A 20,949-nucleotide genomic window follows, 5' to 3' on the forward strand; every position below is an offset into this window, starting at 1 on the left:
TTGTTTCTCGTGACATTAACACCACCCTCTGTTACAAGTAAAGATAACAGGGTGGTATAACAGCAGTGCGATCTTCATTATTCTAGAATGAATCTGTGTGAGGTCTATTTATCACGGGTGACCAGTAATATTTTGCGTATCCAATAGTGGACGAACAATGTGGCAAAAAAATCATTATATGGAAGTTATTTAATACATTTAATTATAATCTTATTGTATTGTTGTATTGTTATGTTGGAAAAGAGTAATCTGCTGAGTTTCTTGCCGGCTCTTCTAAGTGGAATCTGCTTTCCGAACCGATGGTAGAGTTACTATAAACAGACTACCGTGACGTTTCAAAGGTGCTTATAAACTAGGCCTACCTGAAATAAATGAATTGAATTTGTCAGACGGAACATTGCCGAAAAAGATAATTTAATTTTTAAAAAAATACGCGCATTGAGCAGAACAGTAGAATAAGTAATTAGGTAATATAAGAGTACTAAGGAATAATATGAGAGTACTAAGCAATGTAGTAGGTATTGTAGGTACATAAAAGGTGTTTTTTATATATTTCCATTCACAAATTGGCTACGTTGACTACCACAAAATTGGGTAACTCTATACACGTCGATATGTCTGTATAATATGCTTATGTTGAGCCTCCACCGAGCCTACGCCCTCGTATTCTACGTGAACTCTCGCGTAAAATGAATGCCAAGCTCAGGCTAATGAAATTTCAGATTATTTGGATAACAAGGTATGAAAATTATAGTTTAAAATTAGAGCTTGTTTTACGCCCAATAATAAGAATTAACAATCGTCAGTAATTGTGCGTACCTATTTAATATTATTTATTTATAAGCTGATATATATGTGGCAGGTCAATATTGACGGCCGATTGGAGCTGTTGGCAGTGGCCCTGCTTTCTGAGTCCAAGGCTGTGGGTTCGATATCCGTAACTGGATTTTTTTTTGTGATAGAATCTATTGGCGGTATAAATATTTTAGGTTTTAGGAAACATATCATCCAAATAACCAAAAAAATTAATTGATTTATACAATGTAGCGGTAAGCTAAATATAATTAGTGGCTTTAACAGAGCGGTGCTTTTTAAGATATTATCAAAATAATAATCACTCTACTCATATCTGTCAATAAAATATTTATAACTATTAACACCAGGCACCCCACGCTTTTTTTACAATAAAATATTTTTTTATTTACACTATTATTAATTTATATTTATTGAAATTTTTAACACTATTCTTAATTTAAATTTATTAAAATTTATTTTCTATTTTTTAGTTCGGTTTTCTATAAAAAGCTTAATGCTTTTTATTAAGCTAATGTTTTTTAGTTTTTTTTTTAAACTATTATTTATTTAGCAATAACCTTCGCAAAGGTGCAAATAATAGAAAACTAAGAGAGTCCGCCATTATCCAGGCATCATATGTATAAATATTAAACAGGTATAAATTACCCAATAAAAGCGTAGTTAGTAGTCGACACGAAATTGACCATGAGGCTGATATTCATCCGAAAAATATATTTAAAAAGGAAGGATCCTATAACAAGTGACAGCAGCGCGGTGCGGCGGCAGTGGGAATTCATTAATTTGCGGTGGTTTTGTGCCGCAGAAAAAGATGTTCTTATAGATACTTAATTTAGAAATTAGCCAAATTACCAAAATTTATTTACCAAATGTCTAAATGCAGGTTTTTTTTTAATTACCCAACTGCGAAAGAAGGAGGCATCTGCTCACTCCGAGATTTTGTTGCTCTACCTATATAATCAACCAAAGTATAATAATAGAGCGAAAATTGAGCAGAAAATCATCGGCATGCATGTACCTAAAATGCATGGCAAATGCTGAGCTGTACACCCTTTCTGACTGGTGTTACACACGGACATTGTTAAAATGTTGTTAATATATTATTATAAGATGTACTGTTTGTAACACTTAACATGAATAAATGTATTTTCTTTCTTTCTTTCTTTATGCCTCCAACAGCGTTTATGAACACTGTCAACTAAGATTATTCAAAATAAAATTAAAATCATGTTTATATCTTTCCAGTTCTTCATCGATACTGACAAAGCCGGGTTACTTGTTTTTTTTTTTATTATTACATGCATAGGTACACAACCAATTTAATTATATTAAACAATGATATGCCTGATAAGTGACCGTAGGTAAGTTCGGATGCATAAAGATTAACATATATGGTTTGTTTTCCACCATTCGAAGATAAGTTGTTAATGAGACACTTGACGGCCGACTGGCGCAGTGGGCAGCGACCCTGCTTTCTGAGTCCAAGGCCGTGGGTTCGATTCCCACAACTGGAAAATGTTTGTGTGATGAGCATAAGTGTTTTTCAGTGTCTGGGTGTTTATATGTATTTTCTAAGTATTTATTTACATATAATTCCTAAAAATATTCATCAGTCATCTTAGTACCCATAACACAAGCTACGCTTACTTTGGGGCTAGGTGGCGATGTGTGTATTGTCTTAGTATATTTATTTATTTATTTATTTATTTATTTATTTGTGATAGTTATCTCTTCTTCTCCAACGTTGGGTTTATCGTGAATGGACCTGTTTTGTTTATTATTATACGATTACTGGTACGTCTGAGCCGTTAACAAAGTCATCCTACTAATCCTACTGATATAATATAAAATTTTAAAATAAAATATTATAAATGTGATAGTGTGGATTGATTTGGATGAAATTTTGCATTCATGTAGCCTTTGACACGGAAAAAAACATAGGTTACCTTTTATCCCGATTCCTTAAGTAGTTCCGAGGAATTATTTTTGACGAGCTAAGCCGCGGCAGACAGCTTTGAAATTTGGTATGCTGTCATGTCACCTATGCTATGTAAAGGCATGTACTTTCTATAGCGATGTCTCAAACAGTTCCCGTGGTAAGATCAAAAATTGTTAACGGGCGAAGTTGAAGAAGACCCCATTCTGAAGTGGACTTCAGAATGGGGTCTAACCCATTCTGAAGTCCACGCACAAGAAGTCTTGTGTAGAAGGTAGTTATTTTATATTTTTGTCAAGTGAACCAAGCCAACTTGACTTGTCAAAAATATTAAGTTATTTAAACAACTTTATTGCATAATATAGGAAACACAAACAGGAGCACTTACTAGAACATAATTATGTGCAAAATCCTTCCTCACCTCAATCCTTATCACTAAAAGTGATCTCTTCCAGGCTACCTTAACTAATGGAATAAGGCAATGAGTGACGAGAGACTGCGTGAGGATGTCACAATTCTATACATAGAATTACATAGATTTACACACTAAAAAAATACATAAATAATAAATATAAATAATATATGACTTGAATTTACTTGCAGTGGAATACTTAATTGCAATTTCACTCGGTGGAAAGTAATGATGCAGTCTAATATGGTAGCGGGCTAATCTGTTAAAGTTAGGGCAGTAATATTAATCCTCTGCCGGAGATCGTACCGGGGACCTCTTATTTTTACAGCGCTCAGCGCTGGTCGTCTAGTAAATCTTTTATCCGTTTTAGCATGTTCTCGATTGTTAACCAGGCCTTGTTTTAGGTTCTGCATTAATTTAGCGATATATTAAAAAATTAAAAGTTTAAGACTTTCTGCTTACTGCCCGCATGTTATCCTGGAAACCGTTTGTTTTGCTGGGATTAAAAGTAGAATTTGTTGCTCTCCGACCTTTCAACTAACGGTATGCCAAGAAACTAGTTGATTGGTTTTTGGTAGCTAGAGCATAAAGGAAGGGCAAACACACAATCAAATACTACAAATCTTTCGCATTTATAATATTAGTAAGGATTTTAATACAATATAGCTAAAATTTAGTTCAACATCAAAAACCTGTTTGAGTATTATTCATTTTATCACTGAATTTATCGAACTACATTCGTCTGTATTTTGTAAAATAATTGGTCTTGAAATTCCGATACCTTCGTTATTATAGGTAGGCTATAGTATTGTGTTTCTCGCCGCATCGGAATTCTGAATATGTAACATCGGTATTGAATGTGTGGTTATATTGATTAACTAACCAAGCTTCGAGGGCTCGTAATTTGCGAAATGTACAAGTTCATCTTTCCTCGTAAAACTTTTGTTCAGGTATGACTGGTTAGTGTTAATAAGTTGTATTTCATATGGGTCAACTGTGTACAACGTGTAAATGAAAACCGAAATAATAATTGACAGGGTTTAGAAGTATATTATGAGGAAACCACTGCCTTAGTATTTACTGAAAGAATAGAATAGAAAAACTTTATTGCAACACAATAGGAAAACTGTAATAGTACTTAGTGCTAGGGTGCAAAGGCGGCCTTATCACTAAAAGTGATCTTTTTAAAGCCAACCTGAGCGAACGAAGCCGATAAAAAATATATTTGCAGGGTGCTTTGTTATGAAACATGCTTATCATCCTTTAACAGTATTTCATTATTTTGTTACACTATGTATTACATATAGAGCTTTCTTTATTCCATGTCAAGTTAGCGTTCAGAAATGGTATATTAATTTATTTTTAATCTTGTGTAGGATAGGTACTCCGGATATTTTCCTAAACAGTTAAAGCAAGTGATATTTAAAGCACTCTTAACTGCGATTATTCAGAGGTGCATGTTGTAATCGAGCTTGCGGGGGACCAACCCCCGAAAGTGAGACCAAAGTTGAAGGTCGATTGGCGCAGTGGGCAGCAACCCTGCTTTCTGAGTCCAAGGCCGTGGGTTCGACTGCAACAACTGAAAATGTTTGTAATAAACATGACTGTTTTTCAGTGTATGGGTTTTTATATGTATATTATTCATTCAAATATTCATCAGTCATAACACAAGCTACGCTTACATGCGGGCTAGATGGCGATGTGTGTATTATTGTAATAATTTATTTATTTATTATTATTAATAAATAGAAAAGTCTTAACCACTAAAAGCTATTACAGCTTCCTCGTTTTTAAAATACTATAATTCAAGAACACTTTTGTTTCGAGAGCGGATTTCAACGATTTCAATACTGTTTTTATCTTGTATTTTTTGTGTAGAAAATGATCTCAAGCACATACGTGGTTTGAACTGCGATAGTTAAGCCGACATCGCATATTCGTCTTCATAATCCAAAAGATTTATGGGTGGCACTGGGGATAGTATTAATAGACGTCTGTTTATGTGTCTCTTTATCATACGAGTATTCAGGTTTTACGATGTGATGTAAACATATCAGAATTATGTGTGTGTGTGGCTGTCTTTACTACAGGACATTACTCCCTCCATAAATTATGTAATATAATTATAACAATATACGATAAAGTAACCATAATTTACGAACGTAATAAACATTATAGTTTGTAATTAACGTTATACGCATTGGAAGATGGCCAGTCTTGAAAGATTTTTGTTATTTGCAATATCTCGGTTGACCAATAACGATTTATATATCTTTATTTTAGGAACTAGTTATAATGGTTTATACTCTTTAATTTAGGCCAAAAGACTTACTAAGTATTCAAAAAGGATTTCATTATTTTTTATCTTAAATAATTTTGATTTGTTGTTTTTGTTTCGGCATATATTTTACGACTGACCGCCTTCCTGATGAAACCCCCCTTAGCAATGTTTATGTTGTACGAACAACCGCCAGCTTTTTGTTCACAGGGTTAAGGTTGTAATTCCATTTCAATCGCAAAGTCAGTCCCCCTTTCGGGCCCGCACCCTTTCGGAGAGGCTCCTCTTCGCGTCAGACTCGTTGATATTAAAAGTTTTCTACCTTATAGGCTAACGGTAATTTGGAATTTTTACCATATACATAATATATTCGTTTTAATTTACAAAATAGCAATTAACAATTTATCCCACAATTTAACAGTTAACTAATAAAATATTTACAAAACGATATACACAACAACAATTCATCCCACATTTTAACAAAACAATATACCTACACCTTGAATGGTAAATCATAGAAATGGTGCTCAAGACGCTGGCGCTATTGCCTCGTTGTATTGTATGACAATTTTCAATGCGTCGTTAAATTGCAATTTTAGTTAGTCTAGAACTGCCGGTCATTTACTTATTTAAAGGACGACAATTACTGTCACCGTTGTCCATCGCATGAAGTGTAGCTCTGATTTATCAAGTAACCACTTCTGAACTTCTATACGTACCTATAACAAAATGTGTATTACGGTTCGCGTCGGGGTAATCGGCGACAAGGTACTTTGCTGAGTACTAAAAGTAACAGTAAATCCAGGTTTATATGTACCAATAATTTCTTTATTTGTTCCAGACGAAGCATACATGAAGCTGGCACTGGAGACCGTTGAAGAGCTGGACTGGTGCTTGGACCAGCTCGAGACCATTCAGACCCACCGCTCCGTCTCTGATATGGCTTCGCTCAAGGTATTTATACTTAATACATGTACTAATAGTTTGCAAGATATGACGACATCATAAAAATATTGGTTCTAGACATTTTTTAGTTTGACATTAGCCCCCTTACTTTCGCTTAAACTAGTATTAATTTAATATAGTTAACGTTTTGCTTAGCCTGTTAATTAAACTGTTATTTTAAATAATAACACTTTAAGCTATGCTCGTCCCATTCAGTCCATCACCTTTCTCTGTTATAATCGTGTAGTTTTAAATACTTTTACTTACTATTTCTATTTAATGTGGACAGTATTTGATTATCCATGGGAATTCTATTTCTACTGAACTTATTATTAATTAGAATATTTTTTTTCTACGCCTCGTATACAAATGACATATCTTCAACCAATTAAGTACCTATTATTACGTCACACAGCGTCAAATGTCTAGATCGTCGTATCTTTTAAGCTATTATACAAGTATTTCTTTATTTTATAATCTTATAGCTTGCGAAACTCGACGTTACACGCTCCAGTCAAGATGATCGATCGTAGTTGTACCTAGAAAAATGCGATTTCCTGGATAGTAACAACATGATCGATGTTTACAGATATCGATTGCTATTCGTAAACAATGAATGTGAGATTATATGACGATAAAATGATCGTTTCAAATATTATGAGAACGTGACTCAGGCTTGGCAATAAGTTTTGACTTAAGGTCAGGGTTTTTGCAATCACTGAGTCACTTACCGCCCCCATGCGTATTGTCTCTCGGCTTTAATTGCATAAGATTTTAATAGAAGAGCCAAACTCTTTGTCTTATAACACTTAACCTATTATTATCCTTATATTGATTTCTTGAGAAATTTTATCGTATATTGATTAGTTAACTTCTTATATTATTTTTAATAAAAGCTGTATATTGATTTGTTCGGAGACTTCAGTCACAGATACGTTTTCATCTGCAGTGCGAAAATTTCAGCTTCTTAGTAACGTTCAATCTGATGGGGCAAGTACAGTGTGTTATTTACGTTATTATTTTTTTTTTTTTCATAAAGAGTCTTCAATGTGCATATGCCCAATGTGTTATCGGTTTTGGTAAAAAACTTCTGTTGCGATTTTGATGCGGATTTATTTATTGCACTACTAAAACGGTTTTAGATTAGATAATGAGATGTTTTAAGATTAAAGATACCAGGGGGCTTTGTGGGGAGTTTATTTACAACCTCAGTGTACGCCGCAAAAAAGTAATGGCACTGCGGAAACTATCGGAAGTAAAGTGAAAGTGGAATGCTCTTTGGCTTAGCGTTCATTTTTTTGATCAGAACTGGTAATTTGACATGAGTATTAACGAGTTCCGAGAACGCCAAGAGTCTTACTTTTGTGTGCTTTACGAACTTTATAATCAAGAGTTGTTTGGATTAGGGTCATAACACACACAAACCTTTTCGCATAGGCAAGCGGCAATTAATTTTGATTACGGGACGCTCCAATCCGCACTCTAACAAAGTTCGGTTGCAATAAACCAGCCTGCTTTATAGAAGAAAATGCAGCATCTTAACCCTTTTTCTAAACGCTAGGAAATGCATTGCAATGCACTAAAACCCACTACAGACGCCATACAGACGCAACATAGGATACAGAGGCGTTCGCGTGCTACTGTAGCACAGCGTTTTAATCAAACCGAAATGCTGTGACACATTGTAGCAATTCATGCTATAACCAGCGATTACAATATCGTGCGCAACAAAATCGTATAAAGGCACTCAGTCGCATTAGCGACATTGCCGCTACATCGATGCTCGATGCAGAAGCAAAGTCGCTAATGTAAAACGTGTGTGTGTGTGTGTGTGTGTGTGTGCCGTGTGTGCTACCTTTTCGGTATCCATACCATACGTAACGCCGCGACGCAAAAGCAAATTTCATCCCCCCCGTAGTCCGTCCTCATTATTGATCGAAGTCTCCATCGGAATTCTTAATATTCTTTTACCAGCCGCTATGCCGTATAATTATTGCCGCGCGCTATTTAATTTGTGATATATTTATAGATAATAAAAAAATAATATTTCAATGCGAAAGTAGGGTTATACGTAAGGAATGCCCGGAGGACATTTTTATTTTTCTTAAGTCACGTAATATGCTGCTTTGTTTATTGTTATGTACCTTACAGAACATGTAAATTTCGTAGTCAGCTCCCCATCTATTATGTATATATTTACCTTAAAATATGATTTGAGTCCAGTTTACTAGGATGACCTTAGGACCCCCATGCCCTATTCCGAATCGCTCGTAATATTGTATTGTGAATTTTGTCGTTGCGAACCAGATAAAAGTCTTGTAAGACCTTTACGATCCTCAGAATGTGATGGACTAAGAGCTAAACCCGCCACGCACGTTCTAATGCGGGTTGGAAGGCTTAGGTAACATTAGTGGGTCTTTCCTCTTAAACCTTCTTTTCCATGAGAGAGAAGTACTGTGCCCAGCAGAGAATCGAAATACATTACCCTTGTACCTACTTTATTAGTTTTACTGTTACATTAAATTTCAAAAGGACCGTACCCTGTTGTAAGTAATAGGTAGGTAGTTAAACCGTAATCATTTTACGAGAGACTTGCGTAGGGGAATCTTAGTAGAAGGATTAAATAGATTGAGGTACTCGGAACGTCATATCCACGGGAGAGTGGAATGAGTAATGACGGCTTAGTCCCTTAGTGTGATTATTTTATTCACCCAATTCACCATGTTAAGCCTAAGAAGGTACAACTAGCGGATAAACTAATAAAATGACAATTTAAAGATAATTAATCACAGTGCAACTTCGATATGACAAATCGGAAGGGATCAAGTTAATATTTGTTATATCGAGGTTTGTTATTTTGAGCTAAGTTTCGTCTAAAATTTTTTATAAAGAGGTAAAAAAAAATTGTTAAATTATTGCACCTATGTAACATTGTTTTTGATATTGACAAGGTTTTGGGTTAACTAAATTCGTTTATTAAAAGTATTTACACTTGTTTAGATTGTTTAAAATTCGATATGTAGAGGTTGTTCGCAATGTAAAGGTATATTTTACATTGAATCTTATGCAAAATTCAAATTAAGAAGATTTTAAATCAAGGAAGTCTTTATATTGAGGGACGTTATATTAAAGTTGCGCTGTATAATCTTCTTAAGGTTTAGCCCCTGTGCCCAGCAAAGTGGCATTAGACTAGAGTGATCAAAAGTTATTAATTTCACTACTAACTAATCAAAGGATGTCGACAGCTAAGAATTTCTGTTTTCACGTCTCCTACGTTTTAAACCTGTAATTTAAGCAGTTTCAGTAAAAAAAAAAGGTTAATGCCTGATATATATTTACTCATTCTACTGTAATAAGCCTAATTTAACGTTCTGACAGCAGTGAAATAAGAGGCGCTTTACGAGCGAATATAATATTTAAAATTACCTATAAATCGTAATCTACGCCGAAAACATAATATAATCTTTAATCATCCCGTTCATTAAGCAACATAATACTCCAAGTTGAAGTAAATTTTCTTTTCAAAATGTCAAAGTTCACGGGGTTTAGCGTCGTAAATAAGCATTTTGTTTTTCTAATTTGTAAAAGATTTTAAACTAGTACAACCTTGTTTCAAACCAGTTATAACTAAAATGAATATTACATTTAAATACTAACTAGTGCTAATTCTTACTAATGTTATAAATGCGACAGTGCGTTTGTTTGTTTGTCCTTCCTTCCCGACCTAACTAAGCAAACAATCAACTTGTAGAGTTAGTTGAAAAAACGTATAGTAACATTTAGGCTTCTTTTGGAAAACATGATTTGCAAAACGACATTCATTATAAACGCGAGCGAAGAATGCGGGCAACAGCTAGTCATAAATAATAATCTATGTTGAAAAGAAAATAGGTCAATCTTTAATCATCCTGTTGTGTACATAATACACCAGGTTGAAGTAAATTACTTTCGTAAATGTCAAAGTTTACAGGGATTCGCGTCGTAAATCACCGTTCTACTTTTCTAATTTCGAAAACATAATACGGGAACTAGTATGTACCTATCTACCCTTAGTACGAATAAGGAAACGAAGCTCGCAATCGTACAGAAGAAAAAGAGTTTAACCGTCGGAGTTCAATAGAACTCATCATTATTGTTTTAAAGCTTAAAGGATATCATCCACTACTAATACATTTTCGGTACAAAGTGTGAGTGCCGTGAAAGAAAAAATGCTGTATTTTGTTACAACTAGTAACTAACGAAGATGATTATAACATAATTTTTTACTCCACTTTTCCTTAGAAACCTGCAACTTGTAAGGAAATGTTTGATATATGCATATTCAAGAATATAATAGATAAACGTCTGTATTTCTGTTTTTTTCACTAAAAACATTTTAAAAACAGATTTTAGACCACAAAAAAAAACCAGGATTAAATAGTCTTACAGCTTTGGTGCCTAAAAAATATATATTAAGGCGGACAAGGTCTAACAAAATAAATCGCAAATTTTATTTTGGTTGTCCTTTCAGATTTCGAACTAAGTGGATGGAATGGATATTCTTTGTCTAAAATTCCACGGTTTTTGGCAGAGAATTTTTAAAATAAAAATGTGTTGCACAGAATTTGTGACTCTGTTTCGAGTGACCTAAGGAGTTTTATACCTAGGGTAATTTTTCTATGACGGTATATTGTTTTGATGCACGAAAGCGACTCCACGTTCGCGAGCGTGAAAATCTTATACTAAGGGTACTGTTCGTTTTATACTGAGTGTCGACTGTTGGTTTTATTTGGTAAATGCCGAACGCGTAGCTTTGAGACAGAAAACTTTTAATGATTTGGTGATACAGATACGTCTATATTTATAAATAACTAGTAACTACTTCGAAACGAAGATTTTTCTCATTTCTTTATTACTTTTTTTTTACCTATCAAATGTATGCAGATTTTCTTGCGTTTTATATTGATGGAAATGAAATGTGGTGTATCAAAGAGCAAGTATTAAATTCATTATCATCAACATATCAACCCTTTATCGGCCCACTACAGGGCACGGGTCCCCTCTCACAATGAGAAAGGGTTAAGGGGTTATTGGTCCGCCACGCTGGCCCAGTGCAGATTAGTGGACTCCACACACCTTTGAGAACTTTATGGAGAACTCTCAGGCATGCTTTGCAGGTTTTCTTTCACCGTTGAACCAAATGATATTTTCATTTCTTAAAAAACGCATATAACTTAGAAAAGTTTCGTGCTGGGATTCGAACTTGGCCCCCCGAAAGTGAAGTAGAAGTCTTATCCACTGGGCTGTCACCGCTACGATTATATTATTAAATTAAGCCATTAAATACCCAACCTACAGCTTTATAGGCACTTGCTGCTAAGCAGCAGACGGCTATATTATACTTAAGATTTAAAAAAAAAATATATACACCAATATTTGGTCAGCAGTATAAAATAGCTTCGTTATAATATCGACGTGAGAGAGACGTATTTTTTTCATTCCACTACAAATGAGCCCTTGACTGCAATCTCACCTGGTGGTAAGTGATGATGCAGTGTAAGATGGTAACAGACTAACCTGTTAGACATATAGTATCGACCATCGAAGTGTTGTTACTTTCAATGGCCGAAGCCTGGAACTACACTACAACACAGAGAATTAAGAAATTATAATTTAATCCCAAATTTCGAATCTGAGACCTTCACTCATTAGACCACGTCACGCCCACCACGTCACCAGTTTGGTTGTCCTAATAGGTATATTATAGGGTACACAAAAAACAGAAAGTGATTTTCGATTAAAGTTTCAAACTTTTAAATGTGAAGATGAACCTAGAGAACGAAATTGTCTTTACAATTCGTAACCTTGAATTTAGAAAGTAATTCCACGCAAATTCCCGTGACAGCCATTTGGAGCGAAACCGCACGTCAATCGGGCTTTTCGGTTCCCGCCTGACGCCGACGCACAATGCCACAAAGGAGAATTCCATTATCTACGTGTAAGAACTGAAATGAAATCTAGTTTAGTTTACAATATTTTCGTTTACAAGCAAGAAAAGGCAAATGAAAATTGTGTTCTCCTACTTTACTGTTGATTACATAGGCTGTTGTGCAAATTACGGTATATTAACTCTTTTAACTAATTCAATTGCGGTGATAGTTTGGTGGTCGAATTCTAAATTCTAAATTCTAAATTCATTTATTTCAAGTGTAAGTGTGTAAACCTAATATGTATCTATATATGCAACATCGCTACAACCTAATATGTATCTATCTAGCCCCAAAGTAAACGTAGCTTGTGTTATGGGTACTAAAATGTCTGATGAAATAGTTTTATTAATAATTTCCATAAATACTTATAATGTTTAAAAATATAAGCACTTTTGAGACGTCAAGTCTGACACTGTAATGACTCTACCACCGTTTTGAAAAGCAGAATTTACCGAGAAGAAGCCGGCAAGAAACTCGGAGCTTTTTTTCAACATCATTTTTACAACAAAAAATCCGTCTTGCGAGAGATATTTTGCTTCCATGCAATCTTGACATTAAAAAATTCGATTTGAATTGGATGGGAGCGAGTTTGTTCTTTGGCACGCTCCTATAACTTTTGGAAGTTATTATCATTTTAAGTTAAGCAATTAGAAAATCACTTGCTTTAGCGGTGTAGGAAACCTGCGCGTCTGAGATTTCTCCAAGACGTACTTAGACGTGAGAAATCTGCTAATCCGTATTAGTTACCTCTAGTTGCGTATGAATTTACATTGAGTAAAGATAAAAAGTTTGCGCGCTCTTCGACGTACCCTGGCCCTAACTATACTACAGAAAACACTAGAAAACATTTTACAACGTTTATTATTCAATCGTTACCTGATACCTGGTAACAATATTGTTAAGTAAGTATTTCAATATGTTACCTAAGCCTGCCAAACCACTTTGCGCAGCGTGGTAAGTCAAAGCCCTGTATTCTCCTTCTCTCCCATAAGTGAGCAAGTTTACACGAAACAATGCGAGCTAATTAGGCCGTTGATCATAATACAGAAACCGGTTTTCCCGTACATTGCAGGAAGGCAATCTGGTCTACGTTTTGTTTCCATGTTTGACTAAAAAGTTTGCACTTAATTAGATACATTGTCTGTACAAAAGACAGAGCGACAGAAACTTTGTCAAACAGGTGAGGCGTACATAGGTAGGGTTGTCAAAAAAAATATAAAAATGTAATTTTAGAATTTCTGCATATTTTCTGTTTTTTTTTTAATTCTATTGCAATTTACCTTTTGTTTGCAATCTCACTTTATGATGCAATTTAAGATAGTAGTGGACTAACCTAATATTATTATAAAGTAACAGTAATAGTAGCATTCAGTATTTATATCATTTGTAACTAGTGCTATATAGTTCATGTATAATTAACTAATTAATTGAATTCCAATATATAACAACTAAGATATACCAATTTAATGACATCACATGATTGCTAAACACGGCTAAGACATTACGAACAATAACCTACTTTGATATAATGAATGGTTGAAATCGATTTTGGGGTAAAACAATTAGGTATCTACTTAATCAGGTAAGATTTACCGAACCGGTTGTCATGGATACGCTGAGATTAACGATGAAACCCCTTTGATGTCTAAATAAACCGTAATTTTAATAGAAAATCTATTTTCGTTTTAGCCGATTGATATTTTCTATATTGTGTAAGGGAAAAAAACGGTTTCTATTATAATCGCGGCATCTGATTTTCCTTTATACTAAAGATAATGTAAAATAAGATAAAATTTTATTTAATTCAGACAGCGAAATAAAATTTTGGACCTGGTAAACGTTACATGAGAATATTTTAATTTTTATTTTGATTACAATTATATTATCGAGACCAGTTGGTGGTAACAATAATTAAAACCAAACAAATGTTGTGAAACTGCCATTTGCCAATAATACCTATTATGTGATTGTAGTTTAGCACAATTTTTATTCTTGTTCTAATTACTAGATCAAGTAAATTTAAGAAACGATTATGGTTGATTAATTGGTCAACCAAGCTCTGACTACGTGACCCTCGAAACGTTGTAGGATTACCTTCAGGAATAAACATCGATGGTTAAAACAATACTGTTGAATATCGGTGTTAATACCACAGGCTACAGTTTCTGTTATTTTTAAACGGTTTCATAGAAAAACTTTCTAAAATTTGGCATATAACAATGGTGTTGAATATCGGTATAAATATCATTACAGTTTCTGTATGGGAAAAAAAGTGTTATTTTTAAACGTTTTAACAGCAAAACCGAACTCTCTAAAATTTGGCATATAACAACAGTGTTGAATAACTGACGGTTCGATCGGTTTATATGGGTTTCAATATAGCTAAAGTTGCTTTATGATTAAAAAAGTGTTATTTTCAAACGGCTTAACAGCAAAACCGATCTTTCTAAAATTTGGCATAGATATGGCTTGCATTCATTGACATTGCATAATTTTATATTTATATATTTTACAGTTAATGTACCCGGGCTTAAAATTATGATAACCTACGATTTTTTTATAACCCTCAACAAATGCGAACAAAGTCGCGGGCATAAGCGTTTAGGAAAGCCATGAAAACTGTCAATCGAGCATTAATATTATTAATCGATTTCTCTATATTTAATTAAAAAACAAATTGACTTATTGTGTCATTAGTTTTTACGTTTGAAATAGTCCAAATCTTCATATATGCAATAATTACTTGGGAACAACTAGAATAACACATCATCATAAAAATACTTAAAACCATCGTTGATGAGATTCAATTGAACGGAAAATGAAATGAAAACTAGCTTGAATCTGGCAGGTATAATAGTATAAATAAGGATGGCATAAAATTTTGAAACTCCGCCTTTTTTGACAGTCAGTTAAAAGTAAACAAATAATTGTAAGGATGACCTCCGAAAAACGGAAGGGATTACTTTATTATTGATACTCTAACGATAGGCGCGCGTGACATGCCACAGTCATTATTGAAGGGCACGACAGCTCTACCATCTGGCAGTGACGTCAATACAGTGTGAAAATGTACATCTATATAAATATATATAAAAATTCAGCTTCCGTATGTTAGTGTTTGCATAACTCAAATTTTATAGATTTGAAATTTCTACAAACCGTTCATTTCTATATGAGAGTATTTCTATGTAGTTTCGAACATCCAAATGAGCTAAACGTGATTAAGTTCAGCTATTTCATACATCTATCTATACTTATAATAAAACTGTAACTGGAAGATTTCTGTACATTGAATATATTTAGAAAATTTTGACCGGGGGATGCTTTATAATCGATACTGAGTCCAGAACAGATTTTTATTTAATTTTTGTCTATCTGTATGTATGTCTGTCTGTCTGTCTGTCCGGGCATAACGTGAAAACTACTGAACGGATTTAAATAAAATTTGGTATAGTGATAGCTGATATTCCGGGTCAATATATAGGCTACTTTTTACCGCGATAAACAATAAGCTTCTTCCGGGAAATGAGATGAAATTTTTTATCAATATTACTTCATATCTCCGTTAAATTTGTACTGATTTTAATAACTCTTTTTTTATTTAAAAGTGTATACTATCAAGCGTGTATTGTGTCATTTTAATGAAGATCGGATAAATATTGTCGGAGATACAGGACATAATTCACAGATAACAGCGAGTCGCAAAGCATATGGGACAGCGATCGAATGCATGCGTACCATCCTACTTATATTATAAATGCGAAAGTTTGTGAGTAAGGATGTATGGATGGATGGATGTATGTATGTATGGATGGATGGATTGACATGTTTAAAGTAATCATTATTACCTACAAAAAAGTCTGGGAGGCTAAATGCCTAATTGTTAGGACACAATAACCACTTTTTGTTATAATTTGTCAATCAAAACACGGGTACAATCTTAAGATGGTGACCAATAAGATCCAAATAAATAATAATTTCTCTTTAAATTATTCAAATTGGGCCTATCGTTTAGACGTTACTACGGGTATAAAAATGCTAAAAGATATTAAATCCGATAATAACCAATTTAATGCAGACGAAGTTGGGCGGGTCAGCGGTCAGGTAGTATATTATATATGCAAAAGTGTTTCTATTTTTTTGACGGATAAGTCCCAGGTATCATGCTGTTGGATAAAAAAACGCTTTGTTAACCTATGCACGAGTTTTCACGCTTTTTTTAAATAGTCCGAGCAAAACTTTACCTTAAAAATAGCTTGCAGCCTTGAGACGGACAATTACTGTTCCTGTGGGATTATAGAAATACCAAAACAAATGTGTACAGTCGCGGACAAGAGCTAGGTTTTTTTTTCTTTCTCCACAAGCTTCAATAAATAATCGGAAACCAGCAAAAATATTGGTACTAGGGATACAAATTTTAATCCAGTATGACATACGGACAAAGCAAATATGCAGAAAGCTTGTAAGACTCATTTGCTTAACGCAACATTACATTATTTCGCCATTTCATAAGTTGAACAGTGAAGATATACGCTACGTGCGCTACTTCTAATGCGCAGAAAGAAATATAACAAATAATAAAGTATAACCCGGTTTTTTTTATTATCAATCGCAACATATATCGACTTATCTCGATTATTTCGAGATATTCACTTGATGTAATTCATTCTAGTTTAAATCAACTGCGATGTTTTCACTTTCACTGCTTATTTACACTTTCAATCACTCACTCTAGCTTCTTACTTACTTTGATAAGAAATTTTGTGGAGTTACATAGACTTTATGCTGGAAAACGCTAACAGCAAATGCTAATATAAAATGCTAACAGAATTGTAAGTAAAGATTTCATTTCGATTTATTTCTTAGAAATTATTTATTATAGTGGTATAATAAAACAGGGAACTAAAAGGCAAATCCGCGAGCGTAGCTAGACTTTAAGAAACCTTCACAATTTTGCTCATTGGTTTGGTATATTTGATAACATTAAGCATAGCATTTTTCAGTCGCGTATGGCTTATTTAAGTACGTATAAGTGTTTATGTTGTAAAAAACCTATATGCCATTTGTATATAGACATTTCTCAGCCGTTTCCGTAGTACTTACAATAATGTTATTGTTATTGTGTTAAACAGAACTCTCATCATCAAAAAGCAAACGGTAGACAATAATCTTAACCGGTTAATTTCAATGCCGATCTGCGACCTTGCACTGTTTAACAGATCTATTCTCAAAGTTATTCAGATTCTATAAGCCGTCCGAGGTAGTTTACATAGTAAAATAAAACGGTCCAATTTACATATAGAATAAAGAGATAAAAATAGTGGGATGTTATTTAATATGATTTTTTATGATACCCGGGTCCTTTACTTTTTGCTATTGGATGTTTTACACACCTTTCTAATTCGTTATATTTTCTAGCAATTTCTACACAGCACTACTTGGATATAAACTCTAAAATGTTACAACACTGTCAAGAATATTGCCATATAATATAATCTATCAATGGAGGCTCAGAATAATTGAGAAGGGTTTAAGGAGTGTCACGTTGGGTCGTAAAGCATCAAAAGGCCTACATAGGTAATCCATTTTAATAGAATCCATTATTATTACCTCTTACCGGGCCACCGCAGAGCATGGGCCACTCAGAATGAGAAGGGTTTGAGCCGTAGTCCACCAAAGCCAGGATGGTGGACTACCTACAAGTACGTAAAGGTAGACTACGCCTTTGAGTATATTATGGAGAACTCTCAGGCGTGCAGGTTCACGAATTGCTAACATTAGTATAGATAACATAGAATTAAAAACATACAGAACCCTCATTCAATTATAAACAGTGGTCACGCTCCGCGCTAGTCTGACTTTACATCCATGGAAAGTAGCTAGCTTCCAAACTTTTCCAATATTCGCCATTTTATGGTAAACGTTTAGAATATTATAGTCGTAAAAATATAATAGGCCCGTTTTGACATTTGTGCAAGACCATAGAATGTAACTTGGAATGAAACTGAAAGAAACAATAAAATAAAAATCAATTACATACAGTGTTTTAAAAAATACGTAAATTTTTTTGCGACGTTAAATAATATGAAAGAATATATCGCGAGTATTCTTTTTGCGCTTAATTTATCGTAGCATGCAATTTATAATTGTTGCGAAACGTTCCGAAAACAGTTACGTTCTTAGTCTTTTTTTTTTTTATACTAGAGCTGTAACCATTTTTTTACTGAATATCGAAATTAAATATTGTGTAGTAATCTTAACTGCAAAGAATGAGCTTGGTTCTCAAAATGGGTTCTAAATAATGAGTCTGGGTTGATGTATCTGACCAAACGGCACATGACTGAAGCGTCCCCGCGCGCACTGCGCAGTTTTTCGTTCCTCATCTTGTAAAGTTGACTGTGCGCTCGTTTAAGTTTGATATATATTGTTTACTATTACGTTAACTATGGCTCTTCTATTTTGGACATTAATTTAAACATAGTGATTTGACTCGATTTTTGTGTTTGTTGTTATATAGTACTAACTCTGTTTCAAAATGTTGAAAAGTGGACGTATAATCAACAGCCAGTCACGCGTATTGGTTGTGAAGTTAAAGGAATACTTTGAACGAACGAACACTTTACAATACATAATAATATCAATCAAGTACTGATAAAAACTTGAATTGATTTATCGTGAGTATCGAGTCCCGAGTCTTATGGTCCATAACTAGTTACGTCGCGATGACAAATGTCAAAACGGGCCTATTACATTTTTACGACTATAGTGGTTAAATAATTCCTGTCAACTGCTTAATGGAATGAAGTGAATGAGCCTGTTCGAGATACACTACTAAAGTAGAGTGATTGATTGATTGATTTATGTTCAATATTAGTCATGTACACGGTTTCTGTATATTCTTAATTCTGTGATAGATATGAAAGAAGTTTAAAGTATTAAAATGCGGATAGTATTAAAAATTTACCCAGTGCTTCATGCAAGTGATAACATACGCACTCATACACACACAAGGAACCCCACCGGCCGATCGTCGGTAAGATTAGTTTAATGGAGCAAGTGTGGACGGGCGGTGTAAGGTCCACGGCCGCCCGCGACAGAGTGCGCTACGCCGGTCACGTAGGCCCGTACGTTACTATATAACAATTTGCTACAAAGACCGCTTAATGAAGACTATTATATTTGTAAACGCACACTTTTAGTAGTATATAGAGCTTTTTTTGATACAGCTTTTCCGGGAAAGTACTACCGCGCGCCATGTTTATTTCTGCCGCGAAGCAGCATTCTTGCAACGCTGTGATCCGGTCTGAAGGGTGTGGGTGCCGAATTAATTACAGGCACACCAGGCTCGTCACCTTCGCCTCAGGTTAATTGACACCGGGTGGCACGTTGCATGGCGTGTTCCTTACATGCCCTGCAAAATGTTGGCCCGACTATCTTCTTCTTAGTCGTTTCAGTCTTGACAGACTGGTCGTGGTCGTCATTTGGGTGTTGTGGCTCGCTTGACAATACTTCGCCACTCTTCTCTAACGGTTGCCTTTCTTGCGCGTTAATGTAGAGGAGCCTTGATTGTGGCCTTCACTTGGTCCATCCATCTCTTCTCTGGAACCTTCTACTTTCCCTTGAACCACAAGTGTGACACGTGACCAAAGAAACTAAGAATTTGCACTTGAACTGCAGAAGAAAGGCGCTGTTTGATGCTGAGTTCGTCAAGAATTGGCCGATTATAGGCGATGGTTTTATTACTTATGAAACGATGGACAATCTGCCGTATCACACCATATTCAAGCTACGTCTAAGTCTTTGAAATGGCTAATTCATATAGAATTAAAATATCTATTTTTGTAAAGCAAATAATAGCAATTCTTCTACATTCCGCTGCACCCGCCATGAAAGTGGCACAATAAGTTTTCCTGTTTTCTTATAAACTTTGTGGCTTTTGTTAATAAACGTAACACAACGTCGGAATAGATATGCAGTATTTTGTCATATTCTTGCATTTAAAATGTGCTTTGAGTTGAGGTGTGACAAGACGCTGCTTAACTAGTGCGACTTTATAAGGCACTCTACCTTATAAAGTCGAAGTATAAAAAAAATTTGTATATACCAAAAATATTGTTTGTAATTAAATTACAGTAACATGCTCAAGCTCTACGACACTTGGTTTCGGTGTTGTCCAACAACTATCAGGTCTTATGGCTGGATTTTTGTGGCTTCTTTATGTAATAATAAAGACTACAGAAATAGAAACTTATCTTGAATGGCAGTAGTTCTGTGCCCGACTTTGATTTATGAACATGACAATTATTATATGCATTATGTAGCGTACCTTATGACGTCAGCGTTTTGCGTGTTAGTACTATATCCCTGCTTCTCATCGAAAGCTGCTACGTGGATAAAGACACAAACATATTTACTTCCACACAATATTAGAAGGTTTTATAGTATATAAAGTTTATTATACAAACATAGGCCGCATCATTTTATTACGAAGGGGTAATAGGTACTTAATTATTATGATATATAAAGGCATTTTTCATCAACGCTATAAGAAACAAGTAGCCTCTAATAAGTTACCTAGCAAAAAATCATGTCTATC

General features: G+C 34.5%; 1 protein-coding gene across 8 annotated transcripts in view; it reads left to right on the plus strand.

The window, feature by feature from the left end:
- The window catches only part of LOC120625896 (cAMP-specific 3',5'-cyclic phosphodiesterase), a 504,305-nt gene that overhangs the window by 451,241 nt on the left and 32,115 nt on the right, over positions 1–20,949 (plus strand). For all 8 annotated transcript variants that reach the window (XM_039893163.1, XM_039893161.1, XM_039893160.1 and 5 more), the window contains one exon: positions 6,281–6,393. In XM_039893163.1, the coding sequence (XP_039749097.1) occupies positions 6,281–6,393 (113 nt within the window). The remainder of the gene's footprint in view (positions 1–6,280; positions 6,394–20,949) is intronic.

This window comes from Pararge aegeria, chromosome 8 (assembly GCF_905163445.1).
Source record: "Pararge aegeria chromosome 8, ilParAegt1.1, whole genome shotgun sequence".
Taxonomy (NCBI): domain Eukaryota; kingdom Metazoa; phylum Arthropoda; class Insecta; order Lepidoptera; family Nymphalidae; genus Pararge; species Pararge aegeria.